This window comes from Sorex fumeus, unplaced genomic scaffold (assembly GCF_029834395.1).
Source record: "Sorex fumeus unplaced genomic scaffold, SorFum_2.1 ptg000006l, whole genome shotgun sequence".
NCBI classification, from domain to species: Eukaryota; Metazoa; Chordata; class Mammalia; order Eulipotyphla; family Soricidae; genus Sorex; species Sorex fumeus.
This window is the reverse complement of record NW_026606063.1, coordinates 35,944,284-35,960,231: the sequence shown is the minus strand read 5'-3', so window position 1 is coordinate 35,960,231 and position 15,948 is coordinate 35,944,284. Positions and strand designations below refer to the sequence as shown.

At 42.6% G+C, this 15,948-nt stretch overlaps 1 protein-coding gene across 5 annotated transcripts in view; it reads left to right on the top strand.

The window, feature by feature from the left end:
• The window catches only part of SNTG2 (syntrophin gamma 2), a 440,849-nt gene that overhangs the window by 179,148 nt on the left and 245,753 nt on the right, over window positions 1-15,948 (top strand). For all 5 annotated transcript variants that reach the window (XM_056124862.1, XM_056124871.1, XM_056124854.1 and 2 more), the window contains exon 2: window positions 10,565-10,702. In XM_056124862.1, coding sequence (XP_055980837.1) covers window positions 10,565-10,702 — 138 coding nt within the window. The remainder of the gene's footprint in view (window positions 1-10,564; window positions 10,703-15,948) is intronic.

Here is a 15,948-nt window from a genome sequence, read left to right as displayed (position 1 = left end):
GGATGGGGGCGGACAATGGATTGTTGGGCCGGTCCCAGAGTTGGACGCGTGCTTTGGCCTCTGCGCTGTCCTTCAGTGGGGATTGGTTGGCGGCGCGAGGCTGCGGTCAGGGGCAGGTCTTGGCTGGTCTCCTCCACCCAACCTGAATGGGGGGGCCGATGGACTGCTGGGCCGGTCCTGGAGCTGGACGCGCGGCGGTGCCTCCGCACTGTCCTTCACAGGGGATCGGTTGGCGGCGCACGGCTGGGTGCAGTGGCGGGTCTCGGCAGGGCTCCTCCAAACCACCTGTATGGGGGCGGCCGATGGACTGTTGGGCCGGTCCTGGAGTTGGACGCGCAGTTTGGTCTCTGGGCTGTCCTTCGGCGGTGATTGGTGGGCGGAGCATGGCTCGGGTCGAGGGCGGGTCTCGGCTGGGCTCCTCCAACCAACCTGGATCAGAGGGGGCCGATGGACTCCTGGGCCGGTCCCGGAGCTGGACGCATGGCCGGGCCTCAGCGCTGTCCTTCGGCGGGGATCGGTGGGTGGCACGTGACTGGGTCAGTGGCGGGTCTCATCTGGGTTCCTCCAATCCACCTGGATTGGGGGGGCGATGGACTCCTGGGCCGGTGCTGGTGCTGGACGTGCGGTGGGGCCTCTGCGCTGTCCTTCGGCGGGGATCAGTGGGCCGCGCGGCTGCGGTCAGGGGCAGGTCTCGGCTGGTCTCCTCAAACCCACCTGGATCGGGGGTGGGGGGGCGATGGACTGCTGGGCTGGTCCCGGAGCTGGACGCGTGGCGGTGCCTCCTTGCTGTCCTTTGGCGGGGATCGGTGGGCGGTGCGTGGCTGGGGTCAGGAGCGGGTCTCGGCTGGGCTCCTCCAACCCACCTGGATGGGTGCGGCCAATGGACTGCTGTGCCGGTCCCGGAGCTGGACGCGCGGCGGGGCCTCCGCGCTGTCCTTTGGCAGGGATCGGTGGGCGGTGCGCGGCTGGGGTCAGGGGCGGGTCTCGGCTGGGCTCCTCCAACCACCTGGATGGGGGGGGCCGATGGACTCTTGGGCCAGTTCGGAGCTGGATGCGCGGCGGGGCCTCCGCGCTGTCCTTCGGCAGGGATCGGTGGGCGGCGCGCGGCTGGCGTCAGTGGCGGGTCTCGGCTGGGCTCCTCCAACCCACCTGGATGTGGGGGTCCGATGGACTACTGTGCTGGTCCAGGAGCTGGACGCACAGCGGCGCCTCTGCACTGTCCTTTGGCGGGAATTGGTGGGCCTAAAAACTTTTAAGAGCAGGTTCATTGGTGAGCAGGGAAGCACGTCCTTTTCCCATGCCCTCAGTGCAGGCCTCCTTCCTCGCACTGGGCCCTCACTCTGGGGCACCTGGAGGAGACTCTGGGGAACACTTGCCCGAGTTTGGCAGGACCACCCACCCACCCACCCACCTTGCCATGAGCCGCCCTCCTCTGCAGTTTCCAAGGTCAGCTCCTCCCTGGGACCAGCTGGGGGCATGGACTCCATGTAGGGGGCATGTCCTCCTCGAAAGTGGGCGTGACCTTCTGTGTGGCAGGTGCCACAGTTATATTTCCCACTCCCAGCACTTTGACTCACATCCCAGCCTTTATCACCTAATTCTGGAAGAAGTCCTGGCCGCCTCTACTGCAATACAACAATAATCCATTGACCTACTCCAATTCCAACAAAAGACCAGTACACAAGAAGCTGTACAAGCCCAATATAAAAGAGCACCTCCTCCAGCACTTTACTAGATGCCCGTCATAAGCCAGAGAATAGTGCCTGAGAGGAAGGATAGATTCTAGAAAGGGAGAAAGGTGATTACCACCGAACAACCTTATTCAGTCTTTTCCCGCAATAAGAGGGAACAGTGCTAGTGAATTCCAAGGTTTTACCTCTAGACAACAACAGCATGAAGAAACAGCGCAAATATCCACTACGAGGAGAGGACAAAAAACAGAGTCTTGAATCCTCAACAGAGGTTACCCACAATTATGCTCTCTCTGATAAAGAATTCCAAGATGAAATGCTGAGGATGTTCAAGAAACTACTCAATGAATCAATGGAGGAGACATACAGAAAATTAAAGGAAGAAATGAAAGAAACAGTGGAACGGATAGTCGAGAAAATACAGGAAGAAATGAGAGCAGAAATAAAAAATATACAAAAAGAAGTGTCACAAATATAGGATTCAGTAGATGAAATTAAAAACTCAGTGGGTGCCCTCAGCCGTAGAATGACTACAACTGAAGACAGGATCAGTGAGCTTGAAGATGAGCAACAGAAATCACATAGGGAACAACAAACAATGAGAAAAGACCTCAAAATAGCTCTAAGGAGAACCAGAGACCTAGGGGATGATGCCAAGAGGAACAACATTAGAATCATTGGAGTACCAGAAAGACAAAGAGGCAACCCCAATGAAAAAGCCACAGTCAAAGAAATCATTGAAAAGTTCCCAGAGTTAAAGAATGCAGACATCCAGAAGGGTGCCAGCTAAAGGAGACCCTAATAAAAACACTCCAAGATATATCATAGTAAGAATAATGATGCTGTGGACAGAGACACAATAGTGCAAGCAGCAAGGTCAAAGAAGGAAATCACATACAAAGGAGCACCCCTTAGATTTACAGCAGACCTATCAGAGGAAACCCTCTGAACCCAAAGACAATGGTTGGATATAGTGAAAAAACTCAATGAAATGAATGCCTCACCAAGAATACTTTATCCAGCTAAACTCTCACTCAAACTTGATGGAACAATACACTATTTTATAGATAAACAACAGCTCAGGAACTTCATAGACTCAAAACCAAACCTAAATGAAGGATTAAAGGGGCTCCTTAAGATAAGAAGAAAAACACTTATAAATACAACCAACCCCTACAAAAAGATGGCACAAAACCCCATGACAATAATCTCTCGCAGTGTCAATGTTCTAAATGCACCAATCAAGAGAGACAGAGTGGCAAAATGGATACAGAAACTGAAACCAGCATTCTGCTGTCTACAAGAAACTCATCTGAACAGTCAGAGCAAACACAGACTCAAATTTAAAGGATGGAAAACAATCCTTCAAGCAAACACCTCCCTCAAAAAAGCTGGGGTGGCCAAACTAGTATCTGACAACATAAATTTCAGGTTGAAAAATATTAGAAGGGACAGCGAAGGCCATTTTCTATCTATCAAGGGATACATACAACAGGAATAAATCACACACTTTAATGTATATACACCAAATGAGGGACCAGCTAAAAACTTAAAACAACTGCTAACAGATTTTAAGGAGGACATTGCTAGCAACACAGTAGTAGTCAGAGATTTCAACATCGCCTGATCACTTCTGGATAGATCAACAAGTACAAAACTCAGCAATGATGCATTCGCATTAAAGGAAGAAATAGAAGAGAGGGCTAATAGACCTATACAGGGCTTTATACCTGAAAAAGAAATAATACACATTCTTCTCCAGTGCACACAGAACATTTTCCAAAATAGACCATCAGCTATGCAAAAAAACATACCTCAATAAAATCAGGAAGATAGAATTAGTATCAACAATCTCTTCAGACCACGATGTGCTGAAGATAGAAACGAATCACACAAATACACAGAGAAAATAATCAAACACCTGGAAATTAAACAACTCAATGTTGATTAATGAGTGGGTCAGGAAGGAAGTTAAGGATGAAATAAACAGATGCCTGGAAGCAAATGAGAATGAAGGCACGAGTTATCAGAACCTATGGGATGCAGCTAAAGCCATATTAAGTGGAAAATTATAGCTTTGCAAGCATTCCTAGGGAAGGAAGAAAGAGCCTACATAGATAACCTGACCTCAAGCTCAAGATCTTAGAAACAGACCAAGAAAAGGAACCCAAAATTGGCCAAAGAAAAGAAATAATAAAACTTAGAGCAGAAATTAACAATATGGAGACCCAAAAAACATTCTGAAAGGTCAATGAAACCAAGAGAAGGTTCTTTGAAAAAATGAACAAAATTTATAAACCACTAGCAAGACTCACAAAGAAAGAGAGAGAACCCTAATAAATCGAATCAGAAATGAAAAAAGGTACATCACAAAAGAAACCAATGAAATTCAAAAGATCATCAGAGACTACTTTGTGAGTCTGTATGCCACAAAACAAGAAAACCTAGAAGAAATGGATAAATTGCTGGATTCCTACAATTTCCCAACATTGAACCAAGAAGACTTGAAATACCTGAATAGACCCATTTATATCAAGGACATAGAAACTGTAATCAAAAGTCTTCCCAAAAACAAAAGCCCAGGCCCAGAGGGATTCACTAGTGAATTCCTCCAAACATTTAAAGACCTATTTCCAGTACTCCTCAAGCTTTTCCAGGAAATTGAAAAAACAGGAACTCTCCCAAACAGCTTCTATGAGGTACATATTTCCCTAATACAAAAAGCCAACAAAGACACCACCAACAAATAAAACTATAGGCCAATATCCCTGATGAACATGGATGTGAAGATCCTCAACAAAATATTAGTAAATAGAATCTAACAACTCACCACAAAGATCATACCCCATGACCATGTGGGATTCATCCTGGGGATGCAAGGATGGTTAAACATTCGAAAATCAATCAACATAATCTATCATATCAAAACAGTAAAGATAAAAACCATATGATCATATCAGTAGACGCAGAGAAAGCTTTTGACAAGATCTAGAGCCTGTTTATGTTGAAAACTCTCACCAAAATTGGGTTCGAAGGTACTTTCCTCAAGATAGTCTAAGCCATCTGCAACAAACCCATGGCAAGCATTATCCTCAATGGGGAAAAGCCAAGGGCCTTTCATCTAAGATCAGGGACAAGACAAGGATGTCCACTATCACAACTTCTGTTCAATATAGTACTAGAGTACTTGCAATAGCGATTAGGCAAGAAAAAGACATTTAAGGCATCCAGATAGGGAAGGAAGAAATGAAGCTCTCACTGTTCGCAGATGATATGATTCTATATCTAGAGAATCCTAAAGCTTCTACCAAGAAACTCCTAGGAACAATAGACTTGTGCAGTAAAGTCGCAAGCTATAAAATTAATACCCAAAAATCTATGGCCTTCCTATACGCAAATAATGAGACAGAAGAAAGTGACATGAAAAAACCAATTCCATTCACAATCGTGCCCCAGAAAATAAAATATCTCAGAATCAGCCTAACTAAGGAGGTAAAGGACCTCTAAAATAAAACTACAAAACGCGAGTCCATGAAATTAAAAGGACATAAGAAAATGAAAACATAGCCCCTGCTCATGGATAAGAAGGATAAACATTGTCAAAATGGCAGTACTCCCCAAAGCATTATACAGACTCAATGCGATCCCTACAAGGATACCCGTGAAATTCTTCAAAGAAATAGATCAGTCACTCCCGAAATTCATATGGAACAACAAATACATACCCATGAATAGCAGAAACAATTCTTGGGAAAAAGACGTGGGGAGGCATTACCCTTCCCAACCTCAAACTCTACTACAAAGCAGTTATAATTAAAACGGCATGGTACTGGAACAAAGACAGGGCTGCCAACCAATGGGAAAGGGTGGAATATTTGTACCACAAACCAAATGTATGAACATCTAATCTTCGATAAGGGAGCAAGAAATGTGAAGTGGAACAAGGACAGCCTTTTTAACAAACAGTGCTGGCATAACTGGACAACCACATGCAAAAAAATGGACGTAGACCTTGTCCTAACACCATGCACAAAAGTCAGATCAAAATGGATTAAAGATCTCAACATCAGACCAAAATCATAAGGTACATTGAAGACAAGGTCAGCAAAACCCTCCACGATATTGAGGCTAATGGTATCTTCAAAGACGACACTCCAATGACCAACCAAGTGGAAACAGAGGTAAACAAATGGCACTATCTTCAATTAAGAAGATTCTGCACCTCAAAAGATACAGTGACCAAAATACAAAGACAATCTACAGAATGGGAAAGGATATTCACCCAATACCTATCTGATAAGGGGTTGATATCAAGGATATACAAAGCACTGGTTGAACTCTACAAGAAGAAAACAGCTAAGCCCATCAAAAATGGGGTGATTAAATGAAACTTTCTCAAAGAAGAAATCTGAATGGCTAAAAGGCACATGAGAAAATGCTCTTCATCACTAATCATCAGGGAGATGCAGATCAAAACAATGAGATATCACCTCACACCACAGAGACTGGCACACGTCCAAAAGAACAAAAGCAACTGGTGTTGGCGTGAATGTGGCGAGAAGAGGACTCTCCTTTACTGCTGGTAGTCATGCCAACTGGTTCAGCCCTTTTGGAAAACAGTATGGACGATCCTCAAAAAATTAGAAATTGACTCGTTCTTCACGCCCTACCGAGGTCACTAGTTGCCCCCAACGAGCGCCTATCTGGCATGGCCATGGCTCCAAAAGCACAAGGACTTAATGCAGAGCCCAACAGCTTGAAGTAGAAAAGTGAATGGACTATGCGTTAATCCATGGTACCATGCCTGCCCGGGAGGGAAAGGGTGTTGCTCCCTTCCGCCTTTTTCCCCTGGACAGCAAAATGGTGGCTGCCTCAGAGCAATTTGGAAATCCAGGTATGAGCCAGCGGTGACAGGGCAACTGAAACCTCATGGGAAGAGGGGGGGCATTCCTGGTTGGTCCTTCACGCTCTACCGAGGTCATGAGTTTACCCCCAGGAGCGACTCTCTGGCACGGCCATGGCTTTAGAGCCACAGATACCAATCTCGTAATTATCTGACTCTTGGCAGAAATACCTCCAGGCTTAATAAGTAAAATATTAGAAATCCAAATCCATAGACATCATATGGCTCTCATAACTAACTGTAGAAAACAAATTATTTCACAATGCCTTTTCAGCAGTTCTTATTGTTGTGTGTAAACTGTAAGCAATAATGGTGCATCTTTTGTCGAAATAATGAACGTAATCAAAGTAGATAGAGTGTTAGGTGGAATTCATCTGCCTCACAGGTATTGGGCGGGGTGGCAGGGGGATATAATTGGGTTCTTGGTGGTGAAAAATAAGTAATGTTGAAGGGAAATGTATTTGATCATTGCATAACTGAGACTTAAACCTGAAAGCTTTGTAACTTTTCCCACAGTGGTTCAATAAATAAATATTAAAAAAAAAAAGAAATTGAGCACCCATTTCACCCAGCAAAACCAATCTTGGGAATATATCCTGGAGAGGCAAAAAAGTACAGTTGAAATACCATGTGCACTTCTATGTTCATTGCAAACTATTCACAATAGCCAAAATCTGGAAAAAACCCGAGTGCCCCAGAATAGATGACCGGTTAAAGAATCTTTGGTAAATCTACACAATGGAATACTATGCAGTTGTTTCCTTATTCCACTTCACATTTCTTGCTCCCTTATTCTAACTTCATTTTTGTTAGAAAAGATGAAGTCGTGAAATTTACATACAAGTGGTACTACATGGAAAGTTTCATTCTAAGGGAAATGAGTCAGAAAGAGAGGGAAAGACATAGAAAGATTTTATTTATCTGGGGAATATAAAGAACAAAATAGGAGACTAATACCCATGAATAGCCGAGATAAGTAAGAGGAGGTTCACTCCATGGCTTGGAGGCCAGCTGCACATGCTAGGGGAAAAGGGAGCTCAGATAGAGAAGGGAGCACCAAGTAAAGGGTGTTAGGAGGATCCTCCCAGGATGAGAGATGCATGCTGATAGTAAACTATACACCAAACATGATTGCCACTCAATGCCTTTTTTGCAAACCACAGCACCCAAAAGGAGAGAGAACAAAAGGGAATGGCCTGCCACAGGGGTGGGGTGGGATGGGGGGATGAGGGGTGGGAGATACTGGGAGCATTGGAGGTTGAGAATGGGCACTTGTGGAGGGATGTGTACTCGATCATTTTATAACTGAAAACCAAGCACAAAAATTTGTAAGTCTAGAACTGTATCTCATGGTGTTTCACTAATAAAAATTAAAAAAAGAATAGCATGGTACTAGAACAAAGGCAGAGCTGCAGACCTATGGAACAGGGTTGAATATACTGACATCTCCCCACAGACATATGATCATCTAGTCTTTGATAAGGGAGCAAGGAATGTGAAATGGAGCAAGGAGAGCCTCTTTAACAAATTGTGCCTGAAAAACTGGACAGCTACATGCAAAAAAAAACAAATGGCCTCAGATCTACCTAACACCATGTACAAAAGTAATATCAAATAGATTAAACACAAGACTGGAATCAATAAGGTACATTGAAGACAAGGTTGGCAAAACCCTCCATGACATTGAAACTAATGGTATCTTCAAAGATGATATGCCACTGGCCAACCAAGTGAAAACAATCACGATCACGATTATGACCATCCTGTTATTCGTCGATTGCCTTGAGCAGGCCCCAGTAACGTCTCCTTCGTCCTAGTCCTGAGATTTTTAAAAAAGTGCCATATTCACAGCTCTTTCAGAGTTAGGAGAATGAGACCCTTCATTGTTACTGGTATTTGGCATATTGGGTACGCCACGGGGAGTTTGCCAGACTCTGCTCTGTGGGCAAGTTACATTCGGTAGCTTGCCAGTTTGTCCAAAGCAGGAATGAGATGATAAGATGTCGGGAGCTGGGTTTTATAGTCTCTGAGTCTTGGCCATTGATGGGATTACACGGTGTCAGGGGGCCAGTTGGTGGGTGTGACCCCGCCTATTGGAGGATCTGGATGGAGGATGCTCAGCCCCGATCCGAGTAGACTTGGAGATCTCAGCCCCGGGACCCGCGTGCCTTTGTTCCCCTGCCGGTACCTTAATGTGTGCGGAGAGTGGTCTCAGCATGGTGGTGGCTGGTTCTGGAGATCTACAGCTGCCGGAGCCGTGATCGGGGCGGGGAGGAAAACTCAACCCGCTCCCCTCCAAGGGGCCCCGGCGAGGACAGCCAGGCACAGGGGCAGGAGACTCTGCCAAGTGAAACCAGAGATAGACAAATGGGACTATCTTAAACTAAGAAGCTTCTGCACCTCAAAAGAAACAGTGACCAGAATGAAAAACAATCTACAGAATGGGAAAGGATATTCACCCAATACCCATCTGATAAGGGGTTGATATCAAGGATATACAAAGCACTGATTGAACTCCACAAGAAGAAAACATCCCACTCCAATAAAAAATGGGGTGACAAAGTGAACAGAAACTTTCTCAAAGAAGAAATTCGAATGGCAAAAGGGCACATGAGAGAATGCTCTACATCACTAATCATCAGGGAGATGCAGATTAAAACAACAATGAGATATCATCTCACACCAAAGACTGGCACACATCCAAAAGAATAAAAGCAACTGGTGTTGGCACGGATATGGGGAGAAAGGGACTCTTCTTCACTACTGGTGGGAATGCCGACTGGTTCAGCCCTTTTGGAAAACAGTATGGATGATTCTCAACAAATTGGAAATTGAGCTCCCATTTGACCCATCAATACCATTCCTGGGAATATATCCAGAGGAGGCAAAAAAGTACAGTCGAAATGACATCTCCACTTTTATGTTCATTGCTCCACTATTCACAGTAGCCAAAATCTGGAAAAAACCTGAATGCCCTAAAACAGATGACTGGTTAAAGAAACCTTGGTACATATACACAATGGAGTACTCTGCAGCTGTTAGAAAATATGAAGTCATGAAATTTACATACAAATGGTACTACATGGAAAGTATCATGCTAAGTGAAATGAATCAGAAAGAGAGGAACAGACTTACTATGTCTGCAGAATATAAAGCAACAAAATAGGGGACTAACTTCCAAGAATGGTCAAAATAAGTACCAGGAGCTTCACTCCATGGCTTGAAGACCAGCCGCACCAGCTAGGGGAAAAGGCAACTCAGATGGAGAAGGGAGCAACAAGTAAAGGGTGTTGAGAGGATCCTCCTAGGATGGGAGATGCATGTTGAATGTAGACTATAGATCTAACATGATTGCCACTCAGTGCCTTGTTTGCAAACCTCAATGCCTCTTTTCCAAAAGGAGAGAACAAAAGAAATGGCCTGCCACAGATGCGGGATGGGATGGGGGAATGAAAGTGGGAAGGATACTGGGAACATTGGTGGTGGAGAAAGGGCACTGGTGGAGGAATGGGTACTCAATCATTTTATAACTGAAATCCAAGGACAAAAACTTGTAAGTCTACAACTGTACCTCATGGTGTTTCACTAATAAAAATTAAAAAAAAAAACTTTTAAGAAATTCACTTTTAAGTCACTTAATTTTCTTAAAAACTTTTAAGAAAATCACTTCTTTCCAGATATCTTTGTTAGAGTGAAAAAAATTAAAACTTTCTAGAAGTAAAATAAATTGGTTACAATAAAATATTAATAAAAAAATTCAAGCTTAAAAAGAATGCTGGGTCATTTTCTTTTATAATCGTGTTTTAAAGAAATTCTATTAAAACCTTCTCGGGTCATTCAAATTTTCATTTTTTTTTTCTGTTAGCCTAATTTCTTATCAGATAAGTTTATATCTTTGGTTCCTGCTTGATAAATAGGCATGTTCTCCTGTATTCACACCATTTGACTTGATTTCTGTTTCTTTTTTCAGACTAAAACTGGCATTGCATTGTTGTACCAGGAAGGGTCTGAACATGCCTATGACATTCGATTGAAGCTGACAAAAGAGGCTCTCACAATTCAAAAACAAGATGTCGTCTGTGTTAGTGGGAGCAATTGCAGTGCAAATGTAAGTGCTTCCTCATTTCCAGGCTTCTGTTATTCATGTGTTTTAAACGATGATCCCGAGACTGTCATTTTGATGAAAACCATTTAAATATTATCTGCAAGATTGCTGAGGAACATGAAAAACGTTTAAATATTCTGCAAGATTGCTGAGGAACAACTGATTCATTATTATTAAATACACCCTTCCTCAACTCTTGACTGTTTAGCTAAACAAAATATCATTTACTTTTCTCCCTGACTCTCTTAATTTCTTTGTTAATATTTCTTCCTGGAGGAGTTACACATAGGTAGAAGCCCTAAGATCATGTAATGAAATGTACCATATTCTCATGGGGAAACCAGAAAGAGATAAAAATATGACAGCTAATGTGCTTAGGAAAGGAATCATAATTGGAGAGTTTCCATCTAGAATTACTTACAATGAAAGATGGAGCAAGCACTTTTCAAAATTAGGTATCCACTTTGTTCTTCTCTGTCTGTGGATATAAATATGAATCTTCATGCTAAAGTATGACTCTCCCTGGTTTCACTCATAATTCTGACCAACACATAAAATTTTTTAAGGGTAAGACATTTTTAATAGATGTATTAGAAGGCTGTATCATAAATATTAACCTTCTACTATATTTTGTCAAAAATAATAACAAAACTTTTTATAACTTATCAAATTTTAATTCAAATGGGACCCTTACATTTGAAATTTGAATATATAGTGTACTAAAATCATAGTAAATTTTCTATTTATTCTAATATAATTTTGTGTTTATTCACAAATTTATAATCAACAGGATAAACATACATATATGTTTACATACATACATGTAAACAATACAAGAGAAAAAATAAAGCATACATCCTCAGTTTAGGTATTGTGATTACTTGGTACATAAGTAAAAATCAACAATGTCGGTTTTTACAACAACGTCAAATTATATTATTACTCAGTATTATTGCTTAGATTTTACAATGATGTAAAATTGTATTATTACTCAGGCCTTTGAATATATCCACTCATTAGCTACAAAACATGTTTATGAAATCACTTGGTTGAAAAGCAATTTTCATTGTGTTTTGAAAAATTGCCCAAATTGCTATCAGTTCCAAGTTCTCACTAGTTCTTTGGGAAGGCACAGACTCTGACACTCTTGTTCATCTGGTTTTCTGAGTCATTAAAAAACTTGACAATACAGTGAAAAAGACATTTGCACTACAATTTGCAGTTCTCCAGTGTGTGATAATAGTAGATGCTACTGTAGGGATGATCTGTTCTTGAATGTCTGGTGTCCCCAGAACAGAGCTGGCTGGAGGAGGATCTTTTATATATACTTCCTTGACAAACAGTACTGCTTCCCACTTCCACTTGAAGTCATCTTTCTTCTGTCACCTAGAACCCAAGTCCACACACTTCTTCCCAGTGCATGTATGCATGCCCACCTAATTATGCATCTGAGCAGTCTAGGGCCATCCCTGTGATGGGGACAGATAAATCACCCTAAGGTAGTAGAAGCCAAGGTGTTGTGCATTCTGACCCTTGCCCCTTAAGCCCAGCCTGGTATGCCATATTTTTATTCTGAATATTTCAGTTGCACTTGAAATGTTCCAGCATGCATAGGCAAGAAAGAGACTGAGACACAAAGGGCTTTCCCAGGAAGCAGCTTTATTAAGTATGTTATCATGGGATTGCAGGATTCTTATCCAGAGTCTAAGTTCCCACTTCAGGCAAGGAATTCCTTCTGTACCTTAAGCAAGCTCAGTTAAGAAACAGGAAGCAGAATTACACTATATAAGAACATCTCTTTTCTTTTGGCTAGTGGGCTTAACCCTCACCTGAAGATGGTTAGGTGTCTGACTCCCAGAATAGCTGTCCCCTTCCCTACTCACCACAGGGTTCTTAGTTCACACTGCTAAACGTTCCTGCCACAACCACTTCTCAAAATAGTTCTCATTAACCTGAATCTCGTGTGCATCTTATTATACTTCTCTTCCTAACCACTGCTCTGGCTTATCTCTTTGGGTCTTCTTATAAAAACAAAAACCAAAACCAAAATATGTGCATTTTGGGAACACAGGAATTGGAAATGATTTTGTAAATATTTAGACACTATTATTCTTAATAATGTTTACATAGTTAGCAGAAATTGTCTCAGATAAATCATGGAAAAGCAATGCCTTGTGTTTCATTATTCAGGTAAAATTAATTGTTTTTATTCAAAATATCAGACTGTCTAACAGGATAGGTTCTTTCTGTTAAAAAAAAATTGGGACTACACTTGGCAGTCTTTGGCAGCTACTCCTGGCTATGTCAGGGGTGTTGCTTGGGGCCTCACGTGTGCTGGGGATCCACATCTCCTACATACAGTGCATGTTCTTACCTCATCTATCCCCCTAGTCCCGAAGGTAAAGGTTTTGATGAAAATGATTAGCACCTTCTTAAGAAAATAAGAAAACTGGGATTATATTCACACCTATACATTTATGCTTACACTTTTTTGTAAATATGAGCTACTTTTTTCTTTTTTTAATTGAATTACCATGAGATACAGTTACAAAGCTTTTATGTTTGAGTTTCAATCATATAATGATTGAACACCCATCCCTCCACCAGTGTACATTTTCCACCACCAATGTCCCCAGTATCGCCTTCCCCATTCCAATCCGTCCCTTGTCTCTATGGCAGTCAGTTTGTCCCATACTCTCTCTATACTTTTGGGCATTGTGGTTTTCAGTATAGATATTGAGAGGCTATCACGTTTGGTCCTTTATCTACTTTCAGCACACATATATCATCCCAAGTGATTCTTCCAACCATCATTGACTTAGTGATACTTTCTCTTTTCCAGTTGCCTTCTCCCCCAGCTCATGAGACAGGCTTCCAATTATGGAGCAATCAGTATTCCTGACTCTTGTCTCTACTGTCCTTGGGTGTCAGTCTCATATTGTGTTATTCTATATTCCATAAATGAGTGCAGCCCTTCTATATCAGTCCCTCTCTTTCTGTCTTATTTCACTTAGCATTATACTTTTCATGACCATCCACTTATAAGCAAATTTCATGACTTCATCTCTCCTAGCAGCTGCATAGTATTCCATTGTGTAGATGTACCAAAGTTTCTTTAATGTTCTTGGACATTCAGGTTGTTCCCAGATTCTGGCTGTTGTGAACAAGGTTGCAATGAACAGACAGGTCATTTCTACTATGCTTTTTTGCACCCTCGGGATATATTCCCAGAAGTGGTATTGCTGGGTCATATGGAAGCTCAATTTCTAGTTTTTGAAAGAATGCCCACAGTGTTTTCCAAAAAGGCTCGACCAGTTGGCATTCACACCAATAATGAAATAGAGAACCTTTCTCCCCACATCCGCACCAGTACTGGTTGTTCTTCATTTTGCTGTGTGCCAGTCTCTGTGGTATGAGATGATATCTCATGGTTGTTTTGGCTTATGCTTACACTTTCAAGTGTTGTATTGATTCCTGTTAAGAGTCCCCTATCTGCCACTCCCTTTCCTTAACCATCTCTTCTGGGCCCATATGGAGCCTTTCCCCTGGGTTGGTGATTAATACAGAAGTTTGGGAGATATTCCATGGATGTACATGGAAGGATGCAATCAACTGCTGGTATCAAGTTTTCTCCATTGCTCCAGTAACAGAATCCTATGGGCTGAAACACATTAGTGTAAGGGGCATTTAAAACTGTATTAGTCAGTTATAAAAATAAAACCAATCTTGCCATGGGAATTTCGCATGTGCTTGGAGAACAGGCAAGACTATTTTTAACAAAGGGCACAACTGTTTTTAGAATCAGAATGAGAACAGCTCATGGGAATCTCAAAACATAAAAATTTTCACCGCATGCATAGTTTTCACTAATTCCATGTTAACCTCTATCAGGGAACCTGACCAAGAACAATTTTTTCTTTACTATTTTAAATTATTCTGAAGAACAGGATTAGAGAACCTAATCAGTCCATGGTTGATCCCCAGAATAAATTAGTGGGAATTTTACATCTCACCAAACCATGGATCCCCATATGGAACCTGAAAGATAAGAAGTCAATGATTAGTTTCAGTTTAACACAGAATTACTGAGTGTACAATGTTGACATTAAAGCCAAGCGGGGGAGGGAGGGCGGGGGGCTGGGGTGATAGCACAGTGGGTAGAATATTTGCCTTGCACGCGACCAACCCATGTTTGATCCCAGCATCACATATGGTACCCTGAGCACCGCCAGGAGTAATTCCTGTGTGCAGAGCTAGGAGTAACCCCTGTGCATCGCCAGGTCTGACCCAAAAAGACAAAAAAAATTTAAGCCAAGCATAAATTGGCTTATCAATGGGCCCCCAAGATCAAGGTAATAACTTCTTAGTATCTTTGATACTATAATAACATGGTATCATTTTACTGGGTGTGTTCTATGTGCAATTCACTACAGCTCCCAGCTTCATTGTACACTAAGTCCTAAACCCCAATCAAAAGCATATAAGTTAGGGAACTGAGTCAGTACCCATTTGTTAGCCTCTGTGTGCCAATATGTTTTTCATCAACATCAGCAAAACTCTGTCCCCCAATTTTGGATGCCCTCACTAATGTCTAGGTTGTTCTTTTTATTCTGTTTATAATCATCATTGTTACTGCTTTTGGGCATATTGAATATGCCACGGGGAGTTTGCCAGACTCTCCTTTGCCGGCAAGATACTTTTGGTAGCCTGCCGGGTTCTCCAGAGTAAGAACTAGATAATAAGATGCTTCTGGGAGCAGAGTTTTATAGTCTCTGGGTCTTGGCCGTTCATGGGATTACACGGCACCAGGGGGCACTTGGTGGGTGTAACGCCCACATACTGGAAGATGGGGCATCTGCGTGGAGGCCCTAGTCCAAATCCGAGCAGGTTTGGAGATCTACGCCCCAGGTCCCGCACACCTGTGTTCCTCTGCCGGTTCCCTCGTGCGTGAGGCTTGTCCGAACGTGTGGAGAGTGGTCTTAAGAATGGCTGTGGCTGGAACCGGAGGTCTTTAGCTGCCGGGCTCTGCTCGGGATGGGGAGGGAAACTCAACCCACCCTCCTCCAAGGGGCCCCGGTGAGGACAGCCAGGTGCGGAGGCAGGAGACTCTGCTGTTCTCTTCCAGGAGCAGGGTTTTATTCTACAGACATTTTTTCCTTAATCATATATTTGTAATCATCTGAGCCTTATTCCCATTTGGAAGTCTATAGTGGCTTCAAAATCATCATACTTTACAACTCCTTACTTTC